Source organism: Solea senegalensis, linkage group LG5 (genome assembly GCF_019176455.1).
Source record: "Solea senegalensis isolate Sse05_10M linkage group LG5, IFAPA_SoseM_1, whole genome shotgun sequence".
Taxonomy (NCBI): domain Eukaryota; kingdom Metazoa; phylum Chordata; class Actinopteri; order Pleuronectiformes; family Soleidae; genus Solea; species Solea senegalensis.
The window spans coordinates 458567-475720 of record NC_058025.1 but is presented as its reverse complement, the minus strand read 5'-3'; the positions used below and the strand labels follow the sequence as shown (position 1 = coordinate 475720).

The window sequence follows — 17154 nt, the reverse complement described above, 5'->3', positions numbered from 1 at the left end:
CACTGGCATGAGCTGCAACTTTAAAGACGTTCATTAGACTGAAGACAAGTGATGAGACAGAAGAGGAAAACCCACGTGATCTAGGATCTATCAGCTGTTTGACAACAGCGACTGCAGGGCAGAGAAGAACAAGTCCTTCATCATCAGGATCTTCGTCATCATCAACTCTTCTTCTTATCATTTTATTTGGTAGTAGCGAGGATAGTTAGGGGAAATGTAGTAGAGTAAGTGAGTAGTAAAAGGTTCTTGAAATATAAAAAACAAAGTAAAGCACAACAGTGGTTTAAAAAAAGACAAGTTAAGTCTCTCAAAATCTCTGAAATGTCTCTCAAATGTGTCTCTATGTGTGTCCGTGTGTGTCTGTGTGTGTGTCTGTCTGTGTGTGTGTGTGTGAATAATATGAAATAAAAACCTAAAAACATTCCTGGTCTCGTTTGTCTTCGGTGTTATTCCTCATTCGTCCAGCAGATGTCAGTTTTGTGTTTAACATGAAGATGATGCTGAGGAGGGGGCGGAGCTTCATCATCATCGTCATCATCATCCTGCTGCTGCTGTATTCTCCTCCTGTATTTTCTCTGGATCGCTGTCTGTTTCCAGGCTCCACTCACTCGTTCACTCGCTCTCTCGGATATTGAGGGGAACATGGCCCCCGGTAGGAGGAAGCCCCGGCGGCCGCTGCTGAACTGAACCATGGATGTTGACAGAGTGTGTGTCCACACGTCGGAGCTGTTCTTCGGCTCAGTTTAGCTGCAGACGCCGCTCACAGGTAAGTCAAGGCGGATACCACACACACACACACGGAGACGAAGCGGAGCAGCTAGCTGTTAGCCGCCTAGCACGGAGCTAGCATACACAGCAGGGACGTCACCGCTAATGTTAGCATGTTAGCAGCAGCAGGAATGCTATCACACTGGTTTAAAATGATGATAATAATAACAACAGCAATAACATAATGTTCGCTGTGACGTGTGTTCAATGACGACATCAGTCTGACGTCACTGTTCAGTGTGTGTGTGTGTGTGTGTGTGTGTGTGTGTGTGTGTGTGTTGGTGTTGGTGTTAGCCGCTGTGAGCTAACTGTGTTTTGACCGATAAAGACTCAGTGAGGACGGACACACGTCCACGGAGTCACGAGCCTCACCATGACTCAGCACAAACACGACAACATACAATCACAGTGATTCAGCACATTTATTTAATTGCGTTTCGGGTCTCTCTCTCTCTGTAGTTCTCTCTCTCTCTCTCTGTAGTTCTCTCTCTGTAGTTCTCTCTCTCTCTCTGTGTAGTTCTCTCTCTCTCTCTGTGTTCTCTCTCTCTCTGTGTAGTTCTCTCTCTCTCTGTGTAGTTCTCTCTCTCTCTCTGGTTCTCTCTCTCTCTCTGTGTAGTTCTCTCTCTCTCTCTCTGTGTAGTTCTCTCTCTCTCTCTGTAGTTCTCTCTCTCTGTGTAGTTCTCTCTCTCTCTCTGTGTAGTTCTCTCTCTCTCTCTGTAGTTCTCTCTCTCTCTGTGGATTCTCTCTCTGTAGTTCTCTCTCTCTCTCTGTGTAGTTCTCTCTCTCTCTCTCTGTGTAGTTCTCTCTCTCTCTCTGTGTAGTTCTCTCTCTGTAGTATTCTCTCTCTCTCTCTCTCTGTAGTTCTCTCTCTCTGTAGTTCTCTCTCTCTCTCTCTCTGTAGTTCTCTCTCTCTCTCTCTCTCTCTCTCTCTGTAGTTCTCTCTCTCTCTGTAGTTCTCTCTCTTTGTAGTTCTCTCTCTGTAGTATTCTCTCCCTCTCTCTGTGTAGTTCTCTCTCTGTCTGTGTAGTTCTCTCTCTCTCTCTGTAGTATTCTCTCTCTCTGTGTAGTTCTCTCTCTCTCTGTGTAGTTCTCTCTCTCTCTCTGTAGTATTCTCTCTCTCTCTCTCTGTAGTTCTCTCTCTGTAGTATTCTCTCTCTCTCTCTGTAGTTCTCTCTCTATCTCTCTGTGGTTCTCCCTTCTTCTTGCTGTGCTAAACTTGCCGCATTTAGTTGCGACTGTTTTACAACAAATGCGAAATAGCGCCTCGCTCAGGTTTAGTGGTTCACCGCGGTCGTTGGGCTTGAATCTGAAGAGCTTCCACACTGCAGCTGTCGCGTTTGGCTCTGCAACCAATTCCATCTTCCTCCAACTCCAACGAGCATGCTGCAAAAATGATTTCATTTGATTCTAATATGATCGCTGGGCTCATGGTGAGGTCATGACCTCACTGTAAGGTCCCGAAGGTCAAATTCTGTTTGTTTGACCCCTGCTGCTGAGACACAGAGACTCACTCTCAGTCAAAACACGTCTGCAGCGGAGACACAAGGAGACAGTGATTTTATCCACGTCATAAAAGTATGTAACGTGTGTGTTTAGCTCTTGTTTGCACTCCTGCTCTGCACGGAGCATCTGGAACACAAACTGTTTCCCCCAGGGATCAATAAAGGATTCTGATTCTGAAAAGACTTGTTTCGTGAAGTCGCCGTCAGTTTAAGTCTGTGATGTCTACGTCACATGATCACGTCTTCATCTCACCGTGAGACAGACGTTTGTAAACCACTCACTCTCCCACACCAAAGTCCAGAGAGAAAATCAGTGATTTTAGCAGCTGCTGGTTAGGCCTGAAACATTATCTCCATTAATATGATTACTGGTTAGGGTTAGACAGATAACTTGATTTATGTTAATAATGATTAGTTGCAGCTCTACTGCTGGTCTACTGTCTCTAATGGTTAACTATTCAATAAATTCAGTGTTTATGGAATCATTAGTAGAACATTGGATCAAAAAATCTTTTTCATTTTTTTATCATTAATAAAAGCTGTAACACACATATGTGATGGCACTAAGAAGTGGTGTGTGTGTGTGTGTGTGTGTGTGTGTGTATTCTTGTAAATACTCTAATATGTATAATCACTTTTCTACTTTCTACTAAAAAGTACCTACTCAACGTGGGCGGAGTCGTCACTGCACAACTGTGTGAAACTGTGGTGACTTTGTTTCTCACACACACAGTGACTTGTAAAACAGTGGTTTTCAATGTAAGTGAATCATTACAATCAGTTGATTAAAAATATGAGTTGAGTTCTTCCTCCATGAGCGGAGCACAGACTCGTAGACATGTTTTTTGGATTGTTGACACCGCGTCCACACAACCCCGTGTGTACGTGTGTTGGACAGCAGGTGTTTCCTCCGTAGTTGTGTGGATGTAGACTGAACCTGAACCAGTCGTCCTCTAAGCAACAGTTAATGTCATCGTCCGTGAATGTGTCCATTACTTTCTGGATGAAACAAATCTTTAAATAATGACCTCGTCAAAGAAATGGATCAATGGATCTGTTTAATAAGCAGGTTGTACATGTTTTAATTAATTGATTCATACCCGGTTTCCTGGTCCAAATGGTACATTTCTCTCAGTGTGATGAACACACACACACACACACACACACACACACACCCGGTGTCAGGGGGAAACGGCTGTGCCAGCCCCAGCAGGACACACACACACATTCATGCACAGCATCCTTAGTAAGCACACCCACAGAGATGATGCTTCTTTATCTTAACTTTAATGATCACAACTAACCCTTAACTTAAACCCAATCTATAACTAACCTTTAAACCAAGTCTTAATCCCAGACTAAATGTCCACACACACACAAGCCCCGCCTCTCTCTGTGTTCTCTGAGCTGAGGTCATGTGACACGTGTGTGGTCAGTCACTCTTTCTCACAGATCATCATCATCATATTTGTCTGCTGGTTGAATTCCTGGATAAAGAATATTTGTCAAATAATCTCACTCAATCATTTTGGTTGCTCATCACTAGTTAAGACCTGGTTTTCATCACTGTGTGTCTGTGGCTTTGTGTGTGTGTGTGTGTGTGTCTGTGGCTCTGTGTGTGTGTATGTGGCTCTGTGTGTGTGTGTGTGTGTGTATGTGGCTCTCTGTGTGTGTGTGTGTCTATGGCTCTGTGTGTGTGTGTGTGTGTGTGTGTGTGTGTGTGTGTGCGTGTGTGTGTCTGTGGCTCTGTGTGTGTGTATGTGGCTCTGTGTGTTTGTGTGTGTGTGTCTGTGGTTCAGTGTGTGTGTCTGTGGTTCAGTGTCTGTGGCCCTGTGTGTCTGTGGCTCTGTGTGTGTGTCTGTAGCTCTCTGTGTGTGGCTCTGTGTGTGTGTATGTGGCTCTGTGTGTGTGTCTGTGGCTGTGTGTGTCTGTGGCTCTGTGTGTGTGTATGTGGCTCTGTGTGTGTGTATGTGGCTCTGTGTGTGTGTGTGTGTGTGTATGTGGCTCTCTGTGTGTGTGTGTGTCTATGGCTCTGTGTGTGTGTGTGTGTGTGTGTGTGTGTGTGCGTGTGTGTGTGTGTGTGTCTGTGGCTCTGTGTGTGTGTGTGTATGTGGCTCTGTGTGTTTGTGTGTGTGTGTCTGTGGTTCAGTGTGTGTGTCTGTGGTTCAGTGTCTGTGGCCCTGTGTGTCTGTGGCTCTGTGTGTGTGTCTGTAGCTCTCTGTGTGTGGCTCTGTGTGTGTGTATGTGGCTCTGTGTGTGTGTCTGTGGCTGTGTGTGTGTGTGTGTGTGTCTGTGGCCCTGTGTGGCTCTGTGTGTGTGTGTGTGTGGTTCTGTGTGTGTGTCTGTGGCTGTGTGTGTGTGTGGCTCTGTGTGTGTGTGTCTGGCTGTGTGTGTGTCTGTGGTTCAGTGTGTGTGGCTGTGGTTCAGTGTGTGTGTGTCTGTGGCTCTGTGTGTGTGTATGTGGTTCAGTGTGTGTGTCTGTGGCTCTCTGTGTGTGTGTGTGTGTGTGCTCTGTGTGTGTCTGTGGTTCTGTGTGTGTGTGTGTGTGGCTCTGTGTGTGTGTGTGTGTGTGTGTCTGCTGTGATTGTGCTGAGCTCTGTGGAAATCCTCCTCCTTTGCTGTGTGTGTGAGGGAGGAACAGAGAAGATACTGTAAACATCACCTTGTCCACTAAATAAACATCGAGTCATGATGCAGAATGTTTATTTCTTTATGAGAGAAGAATATTTGTTCAAATGTTTTCAGTTTAATGTCTTTAACGTAGTTTCCACTCACAGAATTAGAAGAGTGAGTTCACTTCTTTCATTTTTGCCACAGACTGAAAACATTTGTGTTTGACATGAAAACATGAACATTATGAATCCATCAATGAATCCAGAAAACTCAGATGAGTCATTCATGAAAAATAATCTTTTTCTTTTTCAGAAACAAACTCACTGCTTCATATGATGCACTCATTAAAACAGGAAGTAGTGTTTCTCTGCTGTGTCATTTCCTGTTTGGACTTGAACATGTGCTGACTAAGCTTCACTCGAGGCAGATTTAATCTTGAACATGAATATTAAAGTGTGTCTGTCTGTGTCTGTGTGTGTCTGTGTGTGTCTGTGTGTGTCTGTGTGTGTGTGTGTGTGTGTGTCTGTGTGTGTCTGTGTGTGTCATGTGACCAGAGTCTCTGTTTAATCTCACTTTCCTCATCAGGCTGTGGTATTAATCAGACACCTGGGTCCACGTCATTGTATTGATGATGATGATGAAGTACTGATTCTGTTGCCCCGCCCACAGGGCCACCTTTGCCCTGACAAAGCCTTTGAAGATGAACATGGTGAAGAGGATAATGGGACGGCCACGGCAGGAGGAGTGCAGTCCTCAGGACAACGCTCTGGGCCTGATGCACCTGCGCCGCCTCTTCTCCGAGCTGTGCCACCCGCCTCGTCACATGACCCAGAAGGAGCAGGAGGAGAAGCTCTACATGATGCTGCCCGTCTTTAACAGGGTATGTTCCACAGGTTTACACTCAGGGTTCCACAGTGACCTCACCTGTCACTCAACTGTGTTCCAGGTGTTTGGAAATGCTCCGCCCAGCACCATGATGGACAAGTTCTCTGACCTGCTGCAGTTCACCACACAGGTGTCTCGTCTCATGGTGACCGAAATCAGACGGCGTGCGTCCAACAAATCCACAGGTGAGTGTCCTAACAGGTCAGTTTGGGCCAGGCACCTGGCGGGATTCAAATAGGCAACCCTCCGTTAACCATAAGACGTACTCCACGTCTTATGGTCAGGTGTTTCAGTACAGTGGACTTTTCCTTGATCAGAGGGTGGTTTCTATCAACCAACCTTTGAGTGACAGGCCCAGCACGCCTCCACTGCACCCTCCTGCTCACTCTCAATCAAATGATTTATTACATTTTTATATTAAAATGTTCAGCTCTGTTTTTCAGGGAAATACAAACATCTGAAAAAATCTGGAGCTGAAATAACTCAGCAGATATTTTCAAAAACAACTTTTTGTGTCACACATGTAACGGTCATGTGATTCAGTGTGTGCATCATACATGTCATGTGGTACAGTGTGTGTGTCATACATGTAACATTTTCAGTCATGTGATACAGCGTGTGTGTCAAACATGTAACGTTTTCAGTCATGTGATACAGCCTGTGTGTCATACATGTCATGTGATACAGTGTGTGTGTCACACATGTAACGTGTTCAGCCATCTGATACAGTGTGTGTGTCACACATGTAACGTTTTCAGTCATGTGATACAGCCTGTGTGTCATACATGTCATGTGTTCAGTCATGTGATTCTGTGTGTGTCACACATGTAACGTTTCCAGTCATGTGATACAGCCTGTGTGTCATACATGTCATGTGATTCAGTGTGTCACACATGTAACGCGTTCAGTCATGTGATACAGCCTGTGTGTCACACATTTAATGTGTTGAGTCATGTGATTCAGTGTGTGTCACACGTAACGTGTTTGTTCATGTGATACAGAGGCAGCAAGTCGAGCCATCGTTCAGTTCCTGGAGGTGAATCAGAGTGAGGAGGCCAGTCGTGGCTGGATGCTGCTGACCACCATCAACCTGTTGGCGTCATCTGGACAGGTGAGAACTGATGATATCACTTCCTGTGTGAGTCATTGCAGACTCTGTGAGTCTTTACCTGGTCACTGAAGGACTTTCGCGTCATTTGTTCTTTGTCAGAAAACAGTGGACTGCATGACGACCATGTCCGTCCCCTCCACTCTGGTCAAATGTCTCTACCTGTTCTTTGACCTGCCTCACATGACCGAGGCCCCGCTGGGCTCCACCCAGCAGCCGCCGCCCCCACTGCCGCCAGCGTCCACTCAGGAGAAGATGCCAGTCCAGAGCCACAGTCAGCCGGAACTGCCGCTGGCTGACCGCAGGGCACTGCTGCAAAAAGTCTTTGTCCAGGTAAATGGACCTTGACATGTCCTTCATGTCATTTATGTCCTTCATGCCCTTCATGCCCTTCATGCCCTTCATGTCCTTTATGTCCTTCATGTCCTCAGCAAACACGTGACTCTCCTCTCTGTCTCTGACCTCCTGCAGATCCTTGTGAAACTCTGCACCTTCGTGTCTCCGGCTGAGGAACTGGCTCAGAAGGATGACCTTCAGCTGCTTTTTAGCGCCATCACCTCCTGGTGCCCCCCCCACAACCTGCCATGGAGGAGGAGCGCCGGCGACGTGCTGACGACCATCTCCCGCCATGGCCTGAGCGTCAACGTGGTCAAATACATACACGGTGTGTGTGTGTGTGTGTGTGTGTGTGTGTGTGTGTGTGTGTGTGTGTGTGTGTGCTGATGATTGTCTGTTATTAATGAATGAATGAATGAATGAATGAATGAACGAGAGTTTTTAGGAAGAGGAAGAGAGATCCATCAGTTCACCTAATTCTTCACAGTCTCCACCTGTCTCTCTGCCTCTCTCTCTGTCTGTCCCTCTCTCTTTCTCTGTCTGCCTGCCTGTCTCTGCAGAGAAGGAGTGTCTGTCCACGTGTGTCCAGAACATGCAGCAGTCTGATGACCTCTCACCTCTGGAGATCGTGGAGATGTTTGCCGGCCTGTCGTGTTTCCTCAAAGATTCCAGCGATGTGTCTCAGACGCTGCTGGACGACTTCAGGATGTGTCAGGGCTATGCCTTCCTTTGTGACCTCATGCTCAGGTGAGACTGTGTTATTGTTCCCACTGCTCACCTGAGTGGAGATCTGTGGGTCACATGACCTTCAAACACGCCCCTCTCTCTGTGTCAGACTGGAACAGGCTAAAGAGGATGAATCCAAAGATGCACTGAAGGACCTGGTTAACCTGGTTACCTGTCTGACCACGTATGGAGTGACAGACCTGAAGCCTGCAGGACTCACCACCGGCGCCCCCTTCCTGCTGCCTGGATTCATTCTGCCACAGCCTGCAGGCAAAGGTCAGGACAGCTGCTGGGTACTAGTCAACATTAGTTAATAGTAATAACAGTAGTCAACACTAGTTAACTTAACAGTTATAACAGTAGTCAACACTAGTCAACTTAACAGTTATAGCAATAGTTAACTTAACAGTAATAATAGTAGTCAACAGTAGTTAACTTGACAGTACTAACAGTAATTAACTTAACTGTAACAGTAACTGCTGCAGGACGCCTGTAGCTTGGATAACGTTGTGGTTACTGAGATGATCAACACACACGTGCAAATGAAACACGAGCGAACGCATGTAGCTTAGCCTGTAGCCGACTATCGCTAATGCTAAATGACAGAACAAGCACACAAAGTGTTTTACGGTTTGTAAATATTGTAATATACGTATTGTTTTAGGTGAAGTTTGGTGCTGTGTCCTGGTTTATATTGCCCCGTTTGTGGAACGATCCTCTGTGAAGTTGTTGCTGCATACATGGAGCTATTTGGGAAATGTAGCAGGGATATTCCCATCAAATATGAATGATATCCACTGAGCTTTTCTTTGCTCATTGGCGGGGATCTTGTGGAGCATCTGGTTTTGTTTATCACAAACACTCGCTGAACCTTTTTTACACATGTTCTCAACCGATACGCTCAGCAGCTACAACAAGAGTAGTTCTTCTTCTTCTACGGTTGAAAGTATGTCACCGGATGTGCCCGGACTCTAGTGCCCGGATTAGGAGGGGCTACTGTTTACCGGAGTGGTGAGATTCTCCAGTGACGTTATTAGTCAAAGGAAGTGCCTTTCCTCTTCGTAGAGCTCAGGAAAACAATCAAACCCTGCGCTCTCAGCAGTGGCTGAACTGATTGTTATGGACTTTTAGGGCTTCATAGACAAGGTCATGATGTAGATACACACACAAACAAACACAGCGTTAATTGGCACTTCCTCTTTAACGGTAGCGGACAGTGGTTAGCAATATGTATAGTAGTATATATGTATATATATGTATATATACATTTATACATGTGTATATATGTATACACTCCTGATCAGAATTTTAAGACCAGTTGAAAAATTGCAAGAATTGACATTTTGCACCGATTGATATTAAGAAGGTTCAAAATCGTGCTTCAAAATGCAAAAAGAAGAAATGGCAGTGAGACGAAAAAGAATTTGAGTAAGCAATTTATTGCAAAACAACCATTAAAGTGAAATGGGCCGTTCATCAGCTGATCAAACGTTTAAGTCCACAGCCTTTAAAAGCCTAAATCTTCACAAAAATGTGGATTCAGTGCTATTTTCTGTCAGGTATCCACACTGTCATGACCTCCTGATGGCAAAGGCAAACAGCTTTCTCTCTTTGAACGTGGTAGGATTGTTGAGCTGCATCAGCAAGGCCTCTCGCAGTGTGCCATTGCTGCTGAGTTTGGACGCAGTAAGACAGTCATTTTAAACTTCTTCAAAGATCCTGAGGGTTATGGAACAAAAAAGTCAAGTGGTAGACCAAAAAACATTTCACCGGCCCCGAGCCAGAGGATCCAAATGGCTGTCCGTCAAGACACGGGACCATCCTCAGCCCAAATGAAGCTCGTCACTGGTGCCAACTGCAGTCCCATAACCATTAGACGGCATCAGGGAGAGAAGTGTTTAAGAACAAAAACGTCTTCCAAAGCCTCGTCTCCTTCAACGGCACAAAGTTGCCCGTTTGGAGTTTGCACGAGAAACCAAACATGGGGCATTGAAAGGTGGAAGAAAGTTTTAAAAAATGTAACCTTGACAGTCCTGATGGCTTCCAACGTTACTGGCAGGACAAGGAGATCCCACCTGAGATGTTTTCTACACGGCACAGTGGAGGGGGCACCATCATGATCCTCCAATGGAACAATGGAGCTTCAGGTTGTGCAGAGCTGGCTGTGTGGAGATGTTGCAGGGGGCATTCCTCATGACTGAAGGCCATCGTCTGTGTGCTAATGACACCTTCAAAATAAAACACTCTTCAGATTTCACGACAATGAAACCTCACAACTCTCTTTTTTTGGGGGGTCTACCACTTGACTTTTTTGTTCCATAACCCCCAGGATCTTTGAAGAAGTTTAAAATGACCAAACTCAGCAGCAATGGCACACTGCAAGAGGCCTCGCTGATGCAGCTCAACAATCCGACCGCGCTCAAAGAGAGAAAGCTTTTTTGCCTTTGCCATCAGAGGTCACGACAGTGTGGATACCTGACTGAAGATTTAGGCTTTTAAAGGCTGTGGTCTTAAACGTTTGATCAGCTGATTTCACTTTAATGGTTGTTTGCAATAAATTGCTCACTCAAATTCTTGCTCACTTTTTTTTTGTCTCACTCCCATTTCTTCTTTTTGCATTTTGAAGCACGATCCAACAGTGAAAAATGTTCATTCTTGCAATTTTTCAACTGGTCTTAAAATTTTGATCAGGAGTGTATACATATATTATTTGATCATTGTTGATATTTTGGTTACTGCTGTGAAAGTCCCGCCTCCTCATCACTAACAGTCTTCTTTTCCATGCGGTTCTTCTTCTTCAGGACACACGGTGCGGAACATCCAGGCCTTCGCTGTCCTTCAGAACGCGTTCCTGCGTGCTAAAAGTAGCCGCTTAGCGTGCATGCTGCTGGACGCCATCGGGAACATCTACGCAGCAGACCCGGCCAACTACTTCATCCTGGAGTCGCAGCACACGCTGTCGCAGTTTGCAGAGCGTGTGGCTAAAATGGCTGACGCTCAGGTCAAGTACTTTGAGCTGCTGGAGTTCGTGGTCTTCAGCCTTAACTACGTTCCGTGTAAGGAGCTGTTCAGTGTGAGCGTGCTACTCAAAGCCAGCACGTCGCACGCCTGCAGTGTCACGGCCGTGCGCACGCTGCTGAAGCTGGCGAGACACGACCCGGTGTTCAGTGATGTCCTCAGAGAGGTGGGTCTGCTGGAGGTGCTGGTCAACCTGCTGCACAAGTACGCTGCCTTGCTCAAGGACCCGGCCACGCAGCAGCCGCCAACGCCACACAGCAACGACCAAGGTGAACAGCCCTTCACCTGGCACTGATCACCGATGATCATCAAAGATTTCTGTCTTTAGTGTGGACTAGGCCTGCACGATAAATCGTTATAAAATCGCGATCTCGATTCATCCCTGTGCACGAATTAATTTTGAAGCGTTAGGTTCTCACAAAGCTCAGGGTTTCACCCTCAGCCAGTGACAAAGTGCCTTTTAGTCACCTGTTTCCCTTGTGGAGTGAACGCGGTAGTTCGGAAAGTCTGCAGCATCGTTGAACTAGACTAGTGCGACATGACTAAAAATGGATGATGAAAACCCACTTACCAGTGATGAGAATCAGCCAACCACGTCTCAAACCAACTCGTTCAGAAAAAAGGCTCCGCATTCGGTGGTGTGGAAGTATTTCGGGTTCAAGCAAGACGACGAGGGTCAGTCTAATGTGATTTGCAAGGCATGCTTTGCCGTCGTTGCAGCACCGCAAGGTAATGCCACAAACCTTTACCAGCACCTCACACGTCACCACAGTGAAGTGCAATGTGATGACGCCGTACAAGGAAAGAGATCCGAAAGTGGTACGGTCAATTTGTTTTGTTTTGTCATGGTTCATGTGTGCAATAAACTTTACACTTCGTGAGGGGAAAGAAATCGTGCCAGAGAATCGTGTTATCAATTCTAAGCTAAAAAATCTTGATTCATATTTTCCCCGAATCGTGCAGGCCTAATATGGACATGACGGTATTTCACTCCAACTCCTCCACCTCTGACTCCTCCCTCTCTGTTTGCAGCTGAGTGTAAGAAAAACTCAGTAGCTGAGGAGCAGAAACAGTTAGCCTGGTTAGTGATGGACACACTGACCGTTCTGCTGCAGGGCAGCAACATCAGCAGCACGAATGCAGGTACATATTCTACACACACACGTGCAGTCTATATATCTATATATATATATAGACATATATGTCTATATATATATATAGATATATAGACATATATATATGTATATATGTGTGTATATATATGTCTATATATATATGTCTATGTATATATATGTGTATATATGTCTATGTATATATATGTGAATGTATATATATATATATACACACACACACGTACATTCAAGGTTCAAGAAGTTTTTATTGTCATTATGAGGACATAATGAAATTTTTGCATAGTCTACATATATATACATACAGTCTATATATACACACATGTACAGTCTATATATACACACACGTACGTCTATTTATATATACACACATGTACAGTCTATATATACACACACACGTACAGTTTATATATATACATACACAGGTTCAGTCTATATATATATACACACCTACAGTCTATATATATACACACACGTACAGTCTACATATATATACACACGTACAGTTTATATATACACACACATGTACAGTCTATATATACACACAGGTACAGTCTATATATACACACGTATAGTCTATTCATATACACACGTACAGTTTATATATACACACACGTACAGTCTACATATATACACACACGTACGTACAGTCTACATATATACACACATTTACCGTCTATATACACACATGTACAGTCTACACTGTCTTTATACACACACGTACAGTTTATATATATATATATATATATATATACATGTACAGTCTATATATACACACACGTACAGTTTATATACACATGTACAGTCTATATATATATACACACAGGTACAGTCTATATATGTACACACATGAACAGTCTATAAATACACACACATACGTACAGTCTACATATATACACACATGTACAGTCTATATATACACACACATGTACATTCTGTATATATATACACACATGTACGTCTATATATATACACACGTACAGTCTATATATATACACATGTACAGTCTATATATACACACACGTACAGTCTATATACACACATGTACGTCTATATATACACACACACACGCCTATATATACACACACACGCCAGTCTATATATACACACACACGCATAGTATATATACACACACATGTACAGTCTATATATACACACACATGTACAGTCTATATATACACACACATGTACAGTCTATATATATATATATATATACATATATATATATATATATATATATACACACATACAGTCTGTACTGTGTATATATACATAGCAGCTATACAGTATAAAAATGGATCTAAGGCTAAGCTGTTCACTTCTCCTCTTCCTCTGCTCTTCCTCTGCTCTTCCTCTGCTCAGCTCTGTTCAGAGAGTTTGGCGGCGCTCGCTGCGTCCACAACATCGTGAAGTATCGTCAGTGTCGTGAACATTCCCTCTGCATCATCCAGCAGCTCATCCTCTCTCCTACTGGAGACGACGACATGGGAACTCTACTGGGACTGATGCACTCAGCCCCGCCCACTGAGCTGCAGCTCAAGACTGACATCCTGAGGGTGAGTGACACACACACACACACACACACACACACACACACACACACACACACAAGGTTAAAACATCATTGTTAAAGTTCATGGACAAAATCAACCCACAATATAAAAATGAAAACATGTCGTCTGGACACGTTTAATCCACTCTTCTTCTTTTCATTCTTCTTCTTTTCATCCTTCTTCCTCTTGCTCTTGTTCTTCTTTTCATTCTTCCTCTTCTTCTTTTCATTCTTCTTCTTTTCATCCTTCTTCCTCTTCCTCTTGTTCTTCTTTTCATTCTACCTCTTCTTTTCATTCTTCCTCTTCTTTTCATTCTTCCTCTTGTTCTTCTTTTCATTCTTCCTCTTCTTCTTGTCATCCTTCTTCTCTTTGCTCTTTTCTTTTCTTTCTTCTCTTCATCTTTCTTCTTCTTTTCATTCTTCTTCTTTTCATCCTTCTTCCTCTTCCTCTTGTTCTTCTTTTCATTCTACCTCTTCTTTTCATTCTTCCTCTTCTTTTCATTCTTCCTCTTGTTCTTCTTTTCATTCTTCCTCTTCTTCTTGTCATCCTTCTTCCTCTTGCTCTTCTTTTCATTCTTCCTCTTCATCTTTTCATTCTTCCTCTTCTTCTTGTCATCCTTCTTCCTCTTCCTCTTGCTCTTCTTCTTCAGGCACTGTTGGCGGTGCTTCGTGAAAGTCACCGCACACGTACGGTCTTTCGTAAAGTGGGTGGTTTCGTGTACGTCACTTCTCTGCTGGTTGCCATGGAGCGCTCACTGTGTCAGCCACCGCGTCACGGCTGGGAGCGCGTCAACCAGAACCAGGTGTTTGACCTCCTGCTCACCGTCTTCTGCACGCTCACCGCCGCCATGCGCTACGAACCCGCCAACTCGCACTTCTTCCGCACAGAGATCCAGTTTGAGAAGCTGGCGGACGCCGTGAGGTGAGGTCATGTGACTCCTGTGTGGCGCATTGAGGTTTTTGTGACGCGGTTAACTCTCCACCTCCCGTCGTCTCCAGGCTGCTCGGCTGTTTCTCCGACCTGAAGAAGATCTCGTCCACCGCCGCGTTTCCCTCCAACGCTCAGCCTTTCCAGAGGCTGCTGGAGGACGACGCTGCCCCCGGAGGCTGTGCAGGAGACAGCGTTTGTCCCACACTCAGACACTGCAGCAAACTCTTCATCTACCTGTACAAGATGGCCACCGACTCCTTCGACAGGTCAGTCAACTGTAGCTCAGGGGTCAGGGGTCACCCTCGTGTGAGTGCAGTGACAGGATGTCGTTCATGTTCTTCTGCTCTTTCCTCTGATCCTCTCTTTATTCACGTTTTCTTTTCTTTCTTTAACCTTTGACCCTCTCCACCTGCACACCTGTGTGTGTGTGTGTGTGTGTGTGTGTGTGTGTGCACGCAGTCGTGCGGAGCAGCTTCCTCCCTGTCTGACTCATGAGACCTCGCTGCCCTCACCCTGGGGCACGCCTGCCCTCGCCAGGAAGAGGTAGTTACAGCGTCTCTTTGTCTTCCTGCTCCTCCTCCTGCTTCTGCTCCTCCTTCTACTTCTCTTCCCTGTTTGGTCACATGTGACTGAACATGTGACTGATTCTGACACATGTGACTGAACATGTGACTGAACATGTGCCTGAGCATGTGACTAATTCTGACACATGTGACTGAACATGTGACTGCACATGTGCCTGAGCATGTGACTGAGCATGTGACTGAGCATGTGACTGATTCTGACACATGTGACTGATTCTGACACATGTGACTGAACATGTGACTAATTCTGACACATGTGACTGAACATGTGACTAATTCTGACACATGTGACTGAACATGTGATTGATTCTCGACATGTGACTGAACATGTGACTAATTCTGACACATGTTGAACGAGTGACTGATGTGACTGATTGTGACTGACCATTGACTGACATATGATTCTGACACGGATTCGAACATGTGACTAATTCTGACATGTGATGACTGGAGCATGTGACTGATTCTGTGACACACATGTGACTGAGCATGTGACTGATTCTGACACGTGACTGAACATGATTCAATTCCACACATGTGACTGAACATGTGATTGATTCTGACACATGTGACTGAACATGTGACTGATTCTGACACATGTGACTGAACATGTGACTAATTCTGACACATGTGACTGAACATGTGACTAATTCTGACACATGTGACTGAACATGGGATTGATTCTGACACATGTGACTGAACATGTGACTAATTCTGACACATGTGACTGAACATGTGACTGATTCGGACACATGTGACTGAACATGTGACTAATTCTGACACATGTGACTGAACATGTGACTGATTCTGACACATGTGACTGAACATGTGACTGAACTTCTGACACATGTGACTGAACATGTGAATGATTTTGACACATGTCATTTAGAGAGACTCGTGTGTGTGTCTTTCTGTCAGTGTGAGACAGACAGAAGTCTTTAGAGAGTGATTTTCCTCTTTCTGCAGACATGGTTACTACGGGACGTCCGCCTCCTCCTCCTCCTCCTCCTCCTCCTCCGCCCCAGCCAAAGCCCTCACTGACCTCAAACTCCAACTCTCTAGCCCCGTCCACCATGTGTCCTCCTCTTCCTGGTCTGACATGGTGGTCATCCACCCGGGGGCGGTGCTGGCCATGCTGGACCTGCTGCCGTCCGTCTGCTCCGACAGCCAACCAGAGGTGAGGAGAGCGATCCCGAGGTCGCGCTGCCGTTTTCACCTTTGAATATGTGGTGGTGTTTAAGCTACTTCCCCTCTCTCTCTGTGTGTCTCCCAGCATGCACTGGACCTGCAGCTGGCCGTGGCTAACATCCTGCAGCTACTGGTGAACAGTGAGAGGAACCAGCAGGTTCTGTGTGAGTCCAGTCTGCACCAACGTGTGCTGCAGCGCTGCAGTCACGCTCTGAGTGATGAAGATCACCCGCTGCACCCCCCGCTGCAGAGGATGTTTGAGAGGCTGGCATCACAGGCTCTGCAGCCCATGGCCCTCAGGTACGCCCCCTGCTGGACTTGTGCATGTATACAACTATGAAATAAATCACCATGACTGTATCCCGGTCTGATGCTGCACACCTGAGTCTGGTTCTGGTTCTGTCAGAGATTTCTTCTTCTGTTAAAAGAGAGTTTTTTTCTCTCCACTGCCCCCTAGTGTTTGTTCATTGTGTGAATTGTTAGTTTCTCTGCAGATCATGTTTGTCATGATTCAGTGCTGACTCTCTCTCTGTGTGTGTGTGTGTGTGTGTGTGTGTGTGTGTGTGTGTGTGTGTGTGTGCGCAGGGCAGCCTCAGAGAATTCTTACGTCTGGGAAATCCTCTCAACTGTGGAGCCTGGGACAAGAAGCTGCTCAAACAATACAGAGTCCACAAACCCAGTTCACTGAGCTACGACGTAGACATGAGAGGTCAGTCACATGACCCGAGTCACGTGACCCGGGTCACATGACCGCCATTACATGGTAACCGTGTTCCTCTGTGTGTGTGTTACAGGCAGTATGATCGGCTGCCA

The 17154-nt window shown here is 45.4% G+C and overlaps 1 protein-coding gene across 3 annotated transcripts in view; it reads left to right on the top strand.

The window, feature by feature from the left end:
* Window positions 1-537: 537 nt before the first annotated feature.
* Window positions 538-17154, top strand: part of wdfy3 (WD repeat and FYVE domain containing 3) — a 42961-nt gene continuing 26344 nt past the window's right edge. For 2 of the 3 annotated variants that reach the window (XM_044025424.1, XM_044025423.1), the window contains exons 1-17: window positions 538-766; window positions 5553-5763; window positions 5830-5953; window positions 6770-6879; window positions 6979-7209; window positions 7348-7540; window positions 7773-7959; window positions 8048-8214; window positions 10740-11225; window positions 11989-12099; window positions 13449-13642; window positions 14289-14560; window positions 14638-14835; window positions 15029-15112; window positions 16120-16330; window positions 16427-16641; window positions 16938-17050. In XM_044025424.1, coding sequence (XP_043881359.1) covers window positions 5584-5763; window positions 5830-5953; window positions 6770-6879; window positions 6979-7209; window positions 7348-7540; window positions 7773-7959; window positions 8048-8214; window positions 10740-11225; window positions 11989-12099; window positions 13449-13642; window positions 14289-14560; window positions 14638-14835; window positions 15029-15112; window positions 16120-16330; window positions 16427-16641; window positions 16938-17050 — 3076 coding nt within the window. In that variant the 5' untranslated portion in view covers window positions 538-766; window positions 5553-5583. The remainder of the gene's footprint in view (window positions 767-5552; window positions 5764-5829; window positions 5954-6769; window positions 6880-6978; window positions 7210-7347; window positions 7541-7772; window positions 7960-8047; window positions 8215-10739; window positions 11226-11988; window positions 12100-13448; window positions 13643-14288; window positions 14561-14637; window positions 14836-15028; window positions 15113-16119; window positions 16331-16426; window positions 16642-16937; window positions 17051-17154) is intronic. The other variant, XM_044025425.1, reaches the window with a different exon arrangement.